The 13,250-nt window shown below is 45.5% G+C and overlaps 1 protein-coding gene across 1 annotated transcript in view; it reads right to left on the bottom strand.

Moving 5' to 3' along the window:
* Positions 1–6,957, bottom strand: part of SRRM4 (serine/arginine repetitive matrix 4) — a 140,639-nt gene extending 133,682 nt beyond the window's left edge. The window contains exon 1 of the mRNA XM_010998689.3: positions 6,402–6,957. Coding sequence (XP_010996991.3) covers positions 6,402–6,532 — 131 coding nt within the window. The 5' untranslated portion in view covers positions 6,533–6,957. The remainder of the gene's footprint in view (positions 1–6,401) is intronic.
* Between the last annotated feature and the right edge of the window lie 6,293 nt (positions 6,958–13,250).

Genomic DNA, 13,250 nt, shown 5'->3' with positions numbered 1-13,250 from the left:
TGCTCTCCCCCCAGTTATCCTCATGGCTGGCTCCCTCCCTTCTGCAGGTCCCTGACCACTCCATCCAGTCTCCTTCCTCACCCTCTACCCCATTCCCCTGCTTTAGTCTTCTTTAAAGCACTTACTATACCTGATCTTTTATTATTTATTTCTTTGTTTATTATCTTTCTCCCCATGACAGCAGGCGCTTCGTGCTGTTCACTGCTATATCGAGAAGGAGCTCAATAACATTGCTGAATGAATGAAAGCACAGCTTTGTTTTTCAGCTATTCGCAGCTTCTTCTACTTTGTGCATTCATGCTCCGTGGTTTATTTTCTCTTTGACATGTACGGGCTCACTCTGGTCTCCCCACCACCAGTGGTTGCTCAAAGAATGCAGACAGGATTTCGTTTTAGCCGGAACTGGACCATGAAGGACAGGAAACCTAATGGCCCACACCAGAGTCTGTATCCTTGAGCCTCCGCCAGGGGAGTTGGGAAATTTATATAAAAAGTGCAGTTCCTTTCCAGAGCCTTCCCTCATTAGCAGTGACTAGGATCCCCCAACAGATAATGCCCCCTCCAGAGAGTTTAACCTGCTTTTTCTTCTGGGAAAAGAGATCTTTCTTGAGACTCTGTTGGGCATAAAAGGCCTTATTCATTCTGACTATTCCTTGCATTTGTAGGTAAAATGGATGAAATAAAAGAATCATTCCATTTCACAGATGAGATAACTAAGGATTACTATGTGCCGGTAAGCAAGGGACTCCATGCCTCACTGCAGGTCTCCCCTTCCTCTGGCTTTCCACATCCCCCTTTCTTTTCTCCTGCCTGTATCACTGTACTTAAGATTGCCTCGTGTCCTACACGCTCCTGTTTAAGCCTCCCGTTGCCGCTAAATTCCGAGGCCCTCAAAGAGAAAGACCGCATTTCATTCATCTTTTCCTCCCTGATGGGCCTGGCATACGGTAATAATAAAAACTGTAATTCATTATTAATAGGAAGCGCTAACATCGATGGAGCCCTCACTGTGTGCCAAACAGCACTTTCCATAAATTAGTTCATTCAGTCCTCTCAACAGCTCTTGGAGGTGGCTGCTATGATTAACCCCATTTTATGGATGAGGAGACTGAGATGGAGACGGTCGAGTTCCTTGCCAAAAGCCACGGAGCCAGTAAGCGCCTGCAAACAGTAGAAGGAAACCATTCTTTTGATTAGACTGTCTTCGGGGCCTGTCGGATTTTTAAAACAGCTCTGTCCAAATCTCCACTGGCTCTTTAGGGAACTGCAGTGAGAATGATCTCGTTACAACCCCGTGAGATGGGTATTTTACCACTGGGGAAACCGAGGGGTAGACAAGTGGAATGACTGGCAGATTCCAAAGCTAGGGCGAAGCCCAGCACGATTTCAGCCGGGGCCGATCTGACTTCAGAGCCCAAGCCCTTCACCGCTCTGCCTCTTCCAACCCCGGGAATATTCTCTCCGCTCAGAGAAAGTCTTAGTAACGAGCAACTAAAGGACTCCGGTTTTGTTAAGCCCCTGCGAACTTTTCCACCTCACAGGAAGGTAAGTCCAGCCACTCTGGAAGAAAGGCTATTGTAAAACATGTAATGTGCCCCCATGGCTCTCCTGAGGTGCTCATGGGACAGAAGGTACATGACCCAGGCTTCTCTCCTCATCCCAGCAGTTAGGCTTTTGGGGATGTACCCCCTTTTCTGGCAGCCTGGAGTTGGGGTGAAGTTAACGGAGACTCCCACAGACCTGGAAAGCACTTCCGGGTGGCATTAAGTTCAACCTCCTGCCCCCATACCAGCCAACATGTCTACTCACCCAGCCAGACACACATCTCTATCTAGAGAGCTTCATTCTGACACTAGCGAGAGTCAAACCTATTTGCTATGTGTGTGTGTGCCTCCCGGGTTCCAATGATCAGCATCCTTGGCATGTCAGGACAGGGGGTGGGGCTGGGAGAGGGCTAGTCTGATGCTGGATCTGGACCATGCGTACTCATTCAATTAATGCATCCAACTTTCACTGAATATGTCACCTCAGCCCAGGTCTCTGAGAGCACTGCTGTGGAGTGAACACAGCTGTGTCAGAAATGATCCCCTCACTGACCCTTGTACACCATTCAACAAATTTCACCTTTCAGAAGGAGAAAGGTTTGACCCAAACAATAACACTCCCTTCGCAGAGAAAATGTTCATTCATTGCAGGGCAAGCATTTCCCTCCTGACCCTCTGTCTGCTGGCTTTTAACCACAGACTGTCAGGAAATCACCTCCCAACAGCCCCTCACCCTGCTCCCAAAGACAGAGTCAGCACAAATGTGCTAACTGATCTTTTGGCACAAAGGGAAGTCTTGAATTAAATGGTTCAAAGGCATTTTTTTTCCTGCCTTACAATTTGGCCACCTTTCCCTTTATGCAGTAAAATCTCTAATAGTTTGGAATTTATGACCCTTTGGACAGGGACTGGGCTGAAGTCTGCTTCTGGACTCTTCTGCATAGAAAGGATTTTCGAAGAAAATTAACAGCTTGCCAAAAGCATGGTAAACGGAACACTTATTCTAGATAATAGGACCACCTCTCTAACCCTTTACGAACTCTCATGTGTCCACAAACGATATGCTAATTACAAATGATTTTTACATGTTCGTTAAGTCCTCCGCTTCCGTTTGTCGATATGATTACTACAGTTTGAGCTGGCCTCAAACACTAGGTTTTCTACTTTGAGTCTAAACTTCCCTGGTACAAACTTTTATGGACTAAGCAATTAACAAAGAGAATTAATCCCGGGAAGATGATGATTCTTCTTTGGTAGGGACAAAAGAGGGGGTCTCTTACACTCCAAGTTTCTTTTTGATTCGCGCTGGCTCTCTCCCAGCTGGTACAGGATGAGGTTTGACTACACCCTACATCCTGGTTTGCTTGGGATGGTCCCTGTTAGAGCTTCCATCCTGGAATAACCACTCCCAGGCAACCCTCTTCACTTTTGATTATGAACTATAAATTACATAGTCACTCTAGATTTGATGAACTAGAGGTCAAAACTGTGGTTTTCAAGGAGTTTGAGCCTGCTCTAGACTGGCAATACCTGGTCATCTCTACACAAACCAAAAGAACATTTCATAAGGATGTTGTACCAATTAATTCTGAATCCGGATAATTCTTCACCAGCCCTCCACCCCTGATGGAAAGTCAGATAAGAAAGCAGCTAACCTGCCCTCAGGGAAGGAAATATGGGATCCCTCCCACCCTACCCACCCTGTCTCAGTGCAGTTAGTTGCCAGTCAACAGTTGAAATCTCACAATTTTTATTGTCAACATTATTCGGGAGAGAAATGGGTAGGCATGAAAAACACAATACTGGAAGGCACTGTTGATTTCCCTTGGCCATTACAGCTCTGAGCTGTTTGTTTTAGAGGCAGTGTCTATTAAACAATCACTATGCCCCTCACACCGTGGGAAGGGCTCTACCTGGCTCAGGCCTCCTAACTCACAGCCTGCCATGGCTACTATTATTATTCCTATTTTCAAGCTGACAAAACGGGCTCAGCAAGGTAGAGCCACTTGCCCAGGGTGCTCCGCTAAGATGACAGATCCAGGACGGGAATCCAGGTTCGTCTGAAGCTCAACTCTGAGCTCTTAACCACTGTGATATACTGCCTCCCACTCTGCTACACTGTTCTGATATTTGAGTCAGACATCTGCTTGCAATTTGATACATTATAAAGATATTGCCTCATCGAGTATGCCTCACAGAGGGGGAGAGGGAGGGAGGGGCTAGGGGATGTTCTGCTTGGAGTGTGGCTGTATGATGTATGCATGTTGCTATGAAATCAGCGAATTGAATGTAAGCTTCTATCCTGGCACTAAATTATCTTCAGAGATAGACTTAAAATATCCTGGGGAAGTTCATCAGGGAGAAGCCCTCATCTGTAAACAAATATTAAGTGCATAACCAGCAGGACTGGCTGGTGGTTCATCCTCCTGTACACAGTTACTTGGGCAGATCTGCTGACTGTGAACTGGGCTTGACTCATGTAACTAAACAACATTTCTGATGAGAGCAAGTCCCCAGACTGCCTGGAGAGAAAGTGCTGGGGCCCAGCGGATGCTATGCCCCAGCCTCTGACCCTTTCCTTCCAAAAAACTCTGCTTTAGAAACACGGTACTTTCATCCTTAAGTAAATATCAAACATAAAAAGGAGGCAGAAACTGACCATTGCTGGGTGTAGCTGGCTTGGGTGAGAATGGAGATGATTCAGGCTTTACATCCAGTCTGTTAAAAGGCAACTCAAACCCAGCCTTTCCTGAAGACTTGAATACAAATGTTCCCTGCTCACTCTCCACCCCAAACAAGGAGTAACAGCTATGAAACTGGAATCTATTCTACAGAGAAGCCACGCCTGTTATATAAGTATTATTGAAGAGGATCCTTTCAACATAAATTAGGGCCTGTATGCTCAGACTTTTACCTCAGGAGTGGTTTTCAGGGGGAAGGAGACTCGGATGTTGGAAGACACAGGGGGTGAAATGATACCTCGGTGCGGAGGGCTGGCTATTGTAAGAGTCTCATATGAATTAAGTTAGGATTTGCACAAAGCTACAGAAAGCATGAGGGTTGGGAGACCTTGTGAGCAATTCATAAGACTGAGAATATGACTAAGAAAAAGCCATCATAGTAACAGACTGGCAGGCAGAAGGTGGCGGTACCAAGCAAGGTGGACATCAGGCAAGCTTTTCTGAATTAAAATACCACCAGGAACCTGCTCTCCCCTCTCCCCTCCCTGCACCCCTGGAATATATGGACGACTCTGGACCAATTGCCACACTCCTAGTTTCCAATGAAATTTCCTCTAGTCCTTTCTGCAAGGGCATGTTCTTTGGCCAACACAGCCCCTGATTTGCCAACAGTAGGTGCACTCCAAAGGTGGAACGGATGGCAGAAACCCAGGAGGATAAAACCGCTGTTGTCAAAGCTCTCTGCAAAGACCCTCCTTCCAAGCAGAGCAACACCAGCTTTTGGTGGCATTTGGTATTACCGTCCCCCTTCTGCAGCCTGTGTCAGAGGATGTCCCCTCATCCCATCCACAAACACTGGCTGCTGCTGCTGCTCGCAGCCTGCCACATCCTGCTGACCGCTCATATTTCTAGTCCACCCATTTCCAACACAGGGCACATATTTTTCTAAAGACCTGTATGAGCCAGGTCCCTATCAGACTACGAAAAGTTCTCCAGTGTGAGTTTGATTCTTCAGATATGATTCCCTGTCAGTCCTCCACCCCACACCCACTAGAAAGTTCAAATTCAGTTGTGCTAGAGCAGCTGTTCTGTCCGAAGAACTTTCCCAGACGTGTTGTCAATCTACTCCCTAATGTAGCCTGCCAGGATTAATAAATCCTCCAGTAGTCTCCTCTGCCTGGTCCACTTCTTTCTTTTTCTGCCACCAACCACTCATTCAATACCAGCAAAAGATGAGTTTTTATACAGCCTTGATTTTCCCTGAAAGAGGGCACAGCTTTCTTCTTTGCATTCTCAAAAGCCTCTAAATTGAATGATTTATGAACAGAATTGGGTTTTCTCTGTCCTGGAACGCTTCTGTTTTCCCCAACCTCCTTCCTCTCCGTTTTCACCCCACATCCTCTTCTCACTCTTTCTTCCTTTCTTTCATTTTTGCCCTTTTCCTCCACCCATCACACTATTTCCACCACCATCTAAGGAGCTCTTATGCCTGACTTCAAAGCAATCAGATTCTTTTCGCAAAACCAAATAAAACTCTTCCGAGGCATCTTCATGATCTTGCAAGGCTCCTCCCTGACTCTTGAGCTCAGAGTCCTGGTTTTGGAGGCTGGAGATGAGATAATTCAGCAGCAGCCAGAAAGGCGTGGAGGAGGGTGCTGTTTAGGGTGTATTTGAGGGAACAGCATATGGGCTTTTGTCAAAACATTCAGAGCTCGCTAGTTTCAGAGCTGAGTATAGAAATGTGCCGCGCTCTCTGAACAAGGCTTGAGCTAGTTCAATCCTCATCTTCTCTTCTTGTACGACACCCCCAACCACCTCAAAACCACCATTCCTTCACCCCCAACCTCTGAGCTCTGTGATACCAAGAAAAGTTTCTCAGTCAAGTCGTCTCCCACCTACACTGCACCGCCTTCCCTGGAAGACAGCAAAACCTCTTGAATAGCCCCTGCCAGGTCAGCTGCTGTAGTGTTGCTCCCCCTAAGGACTCTCCGTCCCTTCTCAGAGCTTCCACCTCAGACAAGCAATTAGTTCCCATGTTCCAGCGGGAGATACAGAGTGGTGACGGGAAAAGACAGGCGCCCTGGCCCAGCTGCCTGCATCCACCCCTCAGGGCTCTGGGGCACAGGCCAGAAAGGGGGACCCTCGGGGTCTTCCCTTTTAAGCACGAGGTCATTACCTTGGCAGCGGCTTGCGGGCCGTGATACTGGCGACAATGATGCTCTCAGGACGCGGAGTGGCCACGGCTTTAAAGGTTCCTCGCCAGAACTTCTCAAAAAGCTGTTTCTCTCCTTGCTGAACGCTCGCCATCGCCAACCCAAAGGGCCCGAGGCTCCCGGGCGCTGTCCGAAGTGCTGAAACGTGGATTCCAAACGGGCACACCCGACTCCAGTCTCTGTCCGCGTGAAACCGAGAGGGTTGGAGTGGGAGAGATCGGGGTTCAGGGCGGGGGATGGGGCGCCTCAGCCCGGGCAGGCAGGGGAGAAAGAAGGCTCGTTGCCGGCTCTCTTCGCCTTCTGGGTTGGCTCTGGGCTGCGCTCTGAGCTTGCGGAGCCTCCGCGCCCCAGGAAGGGAAGAGAGGGTTGGCTTTCTCGGCAGAGCCGGAGAGAGGAGGCGACGGGGTCGGCGGTGTGTGCGTGCGCGTGTGAGCTCCGGCGCGCCCGGGTTTTGTCTCTCTCACAATGTGACGTTGGAAGAGGAGGCTGGTCGCGCGAGCTGCACTTTCCTCCCCCTTCTCCGTCTCTCCTCCTCCCCACAACTCCCCCCTCCTCCGTCTCAGCCTCCTGCCGCCATCTGCATAACAAAAGCCCGCAGGTCTGGGGAGGAGAAAGGGCGGGGCGTGCGCCTGTCACCAGGGCCCCGCGGCTACGGAGTTGCAGCCCTGACCCTGAGAGGAGCAATCCCGGAACCCGAATTAAACCAGGCTGGAGATCCTGCTTCCCACCTCCTTTTCCTCCCCCACCATCGCAAGATTTCCCCCATCCTTTCTCGCGTGCCCTCTGGGCCCGGCCACCTCCCTTCCCAACCCCTTCGCAAGTCTAGTAGAAGATCTTTTATTGAGGAGAGGAAGAAAAACTTAATCTATCCGCCTCGGCCAACCTCCCCCGACACCACACTTCTGGGAGGGACCATCTACAGCAGCGGGGGGGCGGGGGTCCCCTGAATTCCACTTTGCGCCTGGGCGCCGCGAAATCCCCACCACCCAGAAAGTGCCATTTGATGGACAATCCGTCACCAATTCGGCCTCTCGCCATCTGCCGAGCCGGCCCCCGCCCGCAGAGGGGTGCAGCGTTACATCTGTGCATGCGGCGCTCTAAGGAACATCTTTTGTGCCTCGCAGCCAGCTAGCCCAACGTCGCCGGTGCTAAACCCATCCAAAGGAGGAATGCCCAGATCCCAATCCATCCACTTCTGGGGAACGCGGCTGCAGCCACTTTTTTCTTAATACAGCTTGTCTCAGGAGAGGCGTCCTTTTTGGAAAACAAAGCTCTTAGGGGTAGGGGCTTGAGGGGGAAATCTGCAGATTATAGAGGGGTAGTTACTTTTCTGTCTATCTCTCCCCATCTTCTACTCTCTCCCAGTCTAACCCTAATCCCAGAAAGTGGAAGTTTAGAATCACAATAAAACCTAGACTCAGAGGATCTGGGCAGAATTTCTCTACTTCATCTGCAGGGTTTTTGTTAGGAAGGGAGATGAGGGACCCCTCAGCCCATCTCTCTGGTGGAGGGAGTCCTTTCATCTCAGCAGAGTTGCTACTCCCACTCCTCAGATTGCACATTCCTGGAAGGAGGCTTCGCCAAGTCTTAAAGGCCTCCGAGCACCTAACACTGGGTCTCTGCCACAGCGGAAATAAAGTGATGCTTCTTGCTAATGGTGTTAGTGAAGGGGACCCAAGGGACCAGGGCATCAATGTGAATTTCAGAAATTCTTTGAAAGGGGATGGGGGTAGGGAATAGGAGAGAAAGGGGAGGAGGAAGGCAGAGGTAACTCTGGAGTAACCGAGTATCCATCCAGAAGTGTATCTACCTTTGGGTATGTGTGTATTTGGATATTTACGTGCCTGCTTGTGTGAGTGCTTAAAAGCGCTGCTCGCTCTGCAGTGACCCCTTCTGGTCAACAACAAGAGATGCACTTGCTGGCCTGCCAAGAGGTGGAGGTAGGGATGGGGAGCTTGGAGGTGGAAAAGAGTGCAGACTAGGCTCGGATGTGTTCCCTTCTCTCCCTCCTGTCCCAAATTCCCCACTCTCTGATCACTCTCAGGCACTACTTCCCACCCTGAAGTTGAGGTCATTTTTGAATGCCATTGAGAATTGGCTCCTTAAGCAGCCTGGGATATTTAAAACCATCCTTAGTCATGACATTTGGGGTCTGAACTGAGTCAATTACTTGCAGTGGAGAGGTAGTGGAGATCCCACCCCAACAAGATCAAGCGACATTTCCCTACCTGTTCCTGTTCTGAGTTCTTAGAGTGTTGATAAAGTTTCCATTTGTACAAAATTGCCTCCTTTGAACCTGAATAGTAGCCAGGTGAGGAGCCAGGGGAAGCTGTTCTATTGTAATTTAAAGGTGAGAAAGTTGAAGTGTAGAATGGTCAGGTGACTTGCCCAAGGTGATTCTACAGGGAGCAAAAGAAGCCTGTACAGAATACAGTTTCTGTTTTTGCTGGGGTGATGGGGTCCTTGGGACGGTGTGAAAACTATCAGATACCTAAGGAGTCATACACACACACACACACACACACACACACACACACACACACACACACACACAGTGTTGAGATTTCTAAGCTGGGAGTCTTGAGTGATACATTCAGAGCCTCAAAGCCAGACTGCCTGGGTTCAAAACCCAGCTCTGCCATTTCCTAACTGTGTGATCTTAGAACAATGACTTCACTTGTCTGTGCTTTGGTTTCTTCATCATTAATATGAAGATTCTATAAAGATCGAATATCACATGTGTAAATGGACTTTAGGTCTGGCTTCTCCAATATGACTCAAACTCCAATTCCTCCATCACTTTATCAGTATATAACCATCGTGTTCTCTTTCCTTCAGGATACAGCTCTCTGTTTTCCCAGGTGCAAGCAGCCCACCTCATAAACTGAGACCTATCAATATGCTGGTTAATGTCACAGACATGTGGCAAAGTTGCTGCCTATTCTCTGTGCAACGCTGGTGACAGACATCACTAGTCCATCACAGCACTCTTTCTAAGACAATACCTCAGAATCCTTCTCAGCACATTCTTTAGATAGCCACTACTAGCTGGTTGGAGTTGGCATTCCAATTAAAATCAATTTGCCTGCCTCATCAACAGGGAGCTTCCTTGTCCGATTGGCACTGCTCTCTTATTAGAAAAAGGGGAGACCAGGGAGAAGCGACTCTAGGATTTAGAAGCCCAGGCACTCTAGACCAGAAGCTAAAGAGATGCTTATGCATCCTTCTCCCTGATGGTCCAAAAAGGCAGCACCACCAGCTCAGGGAAACAGCTACCCCTCCTCCCAAGGCAGTTCAAATCCCACCTCACTGACACTACTGTGCTACCTGGGGTAAACCCCTTCCTCTCTTAGCCCATATCTTCCCTGAGTACAATATGGCTAATCATTATCTACCATCATCAAGGGACATCAGGGTCTTTGACAGTCTGTACCCATTTCCAAAAGGCCAGTGAACAGTGAATGATTCAAATAATTACTGAGATAATGGGAAATATGGTAATGAGACCAATTCATCTGTCTTTGTGCCCTTAAACTGGATCATGCTAAACTACTCAAATTACAAGATTCTGTATTTCTTCATAGAGACTTTTGGGGAGAAAACTGTACTACTCAAGGTTTACTAATTGAAAGTTACTTCTTGAAAATTCTACTTTGTGTCTAATCTGAATCCCATTTTGCTGTTTATTGTCCATTTCTCTTCTAGAGTACAGGTATACACTGTTTCAAATGCCCTGACTAACATGGACAAACCAGGAATTCTCCTTCCCTGATTGCACAGTTTCCAAGAGTCCATTAAGACAAATACATTCTTTGATGTCTCGGATAATAATAAGTGTTACTATGTCTATGTTCTAGTCACTACTTGTGCTAAACCCTTGATAAACATTATCTCATTTAATCCTTGCCAACAACTCTATGAAAAAGGAACTATCACTGAATTTTGCAGATTTGGAAACTTAGTCTCAGAGTGGTAAGAGGACTCAGTATGTGCAAAGATCACACATTGGAAAAGAGTTGGGTACATTTAAGGAAGAGGCTGAAGACCAGAGAACATAGTGAGTGACGGAACGGAGGAGAAATGGAGGAGTTAGTGATGGAGGAATGTACTCCATGCAATGAAACGAGAGGACTGCCATTGTTCTGCCCAGTTTTAAAAGCCATTGATACTATATCATCATTTCTCAAAGTCAGGTTCCTTGGAACCCTGGTGTACCCTCCCCAGAAAGTTTTAGGTGGCACCCAGGCAGATGGAGCATTAAATAACATCAGAGAATATCGTCACATATGATGAGAAACTATTCCTTTTATTAACTGTCTTCCTAGGCATTAGGTTACTTCCAGAAATAAATCTCCGTAGCTTGACTTTCTTAAAATGTCTTGGACACATCTCTTAGACCTCACCTTTCAACAGTGAGAAAGCAACCTGAGATTCAGAAGCATGGACAACTAGCACTTAATAATACTGCTTTGCTTTCACTGAATTTATTTTTATAGTTGTCTTCCATTATTGGCATATACTAGTTTTTCATGTCTAAAATGTCCTCTTTAAGTAAACTTGTTAAGTAAAGAGGTGAGTCGCTTTATTTTTTTTATTTTAGGGGGAGAGGTAATTAGGCTTTTTTTAAAATTACTATTATTATTTTTTTTAATGGAGGCACTGGGGATTGAACCCAGGACTTCATGCAGGCTAAGCATGCACCTTACCACTGAGTTACATTCTCCCCTAGGTGAGTCACTTTTAAACAACTTTTTACTATAGAAAATTTCAAACTTATTAAAAAAGTAAAGAGACTAGCATAAAGAGCTCCTGTGTACCCATTTCTAAGTTCAACAATGATCAATTCTTAGCTGATTTTTTAATCTTACTCTGACCCACTTTTCACACTCCTAAATTATTCTGAAGCAAGTCCAAGGCATCGTACTATTCATCCTGCAGTTGTAAATACTGCAGGATGTATCTCAAAAAGACAAAAATTTCTTTTTTTTTTTAGTATAACTGCAATATCATTCTCACACTAGCTAAAATGAACAATAATTCCTTAAAATCATCAAATAGTCAGTCAATGTCTACTTCTCCCCAGTAACCTTTCAAGTGTTTGGATTTTTGGTGTTAGTGTTCATTGGTTTGTTTGAACTGGGATTCAATAAGGCTCATTCATTGTGGTTGGCTGATGCCTGTCCTTAAGTATCCTTTGTAAGTTCCCTTGACAACATTCACGCATATATACCTACACACATTCCATTCCTCTTCCTTCTTTATTTTTGATAAGAAAAATGGTTGTTTGTCTAGAAGAATTTCCCATAATCTGCAGTTTCCTGATGATACACCTGTGACATTGAGAACATGTTTCTCTGTGGCCTCTATTTCCTGTTAAGTGATGGTAAAAGCTAGAAGTTTAATCAGATTTAAGTTCAAAAGAAATTCCGCCAGAAGGTTAATAATGTATGATTTTTTTTCTTTTCTTGTGATGCCAGCTGACTCTGAAGATCTTTGCCTAATTTATTAATGTATTAGGGGTTGCAAAAATGGTGGTGTTTTAATCTATCATTTATGTATTGGCTAGAATCCTTCCATAGAGAAATATTCCTTCATCAACTATTTGGGCAACTCAAGGTCCCATTAGCCTAGAAAAGGCAAAATAAATACTTGATCCTTTCCCTTTATTTACTAGTTTAAAAAATAATGAGTTGGTGTACTAACATTCTTAAAAAAGTACTATTGAATTTTTTATCCTTATGATGAATTCATAGATTTAAATATATTTGATTGCTTCAATAATCTGTTGTTATTATCCTTATGAATGCTACAACTGTCTCACTTTCAGCGAGGAGAGTCTCTTCAATTGGTTCCTGAGTCCTGTGACATGACCCTAGAAGCCTTTGATGACTTTCTTGCTTTCTGCTAATGTCAAGATGTTCCAAACACAATTTATGATATCTTCTGCCCCAGACCTGGAATCAGCCATCTCTCCAAACAGCACTGGTACCTTTGAGTGAGTGCCAAGGTTGCCCATCCCTACTGGGCTAGTCTGTCATTGCTTCTAGGACTTTTTAATGTACAGACCTAGGAGATTTTCTTTTAAGACAAAAAAAAATATCATGAGTTTCTACCGGTATCTCTAGCTCAAATAAGGGCTGCGGGTTTTTCTCATAAATCATACATCTTACATTTTTGTATCTCCTTTCTGACAGGCCAAAAATCCAAGTTGAGTGACACCAACATAATTATTCATTTCCCTTACTCCACAATTCACGCATTTTACAGCAACCATACTTACACCATCACACGTAATATGATTACTGTATTATCAGTTTCAGATGGTTTCAACCTCTCACTTGGGTGTACATTCAAATTATTGTGTTTTAAAGTCAGCTGGAATGAAATCACAATGAGGTTTACTTATTTACTTTCATGCTTGATTTTTAGAAAATGCTCTTTAATAGAAATTTATTTTTTCAATTATGTAAAATATTTACTTGGTTCTGAAGTCAAAACGTCCACAGAGTATATTTGTACAACTCTGGATAGCCTGTCCTGTCCACTCTCTTTTCTCCCTCTCCAAGATAATTTTAAAATTTTTTATAGTTTATCCTTCCATTTAAAAAAACATTCCTCATTCAATTTTTTTTTAAGTGCCAAGAGTAAGAAAGATGCAGGTGAGACAAAGATGCTACAGAAACTCTAAAGCAGTATTCAAGGGTGTCATGTCCAGGGCACATCGTATCATCTATCTGTGTGTAACAGCCTGACTTGCCTTTTCCAGGACTAGAAAGGCACACTGCCAGCGTTTGACTCAACGGCCTTTCTGC

This window comes from Camelus dromedarius, chromosome 31 (genome assembly GCF_036321535.1).
Source record: "Camelus dromedarius isolate mCamDro1 chromosome 31, mCamDro1.pat, whole genome shotgun sequence".
Taxonomy (NCBI): Eukaryota; Metazoa; Chordata; class Mammalia; order Artiodactyla; family Camelidae; genus Camelus; species Camelus dromedarius.
This window is presented reverse-complemented; position numbering and strand designations above follow the sequence as displayed.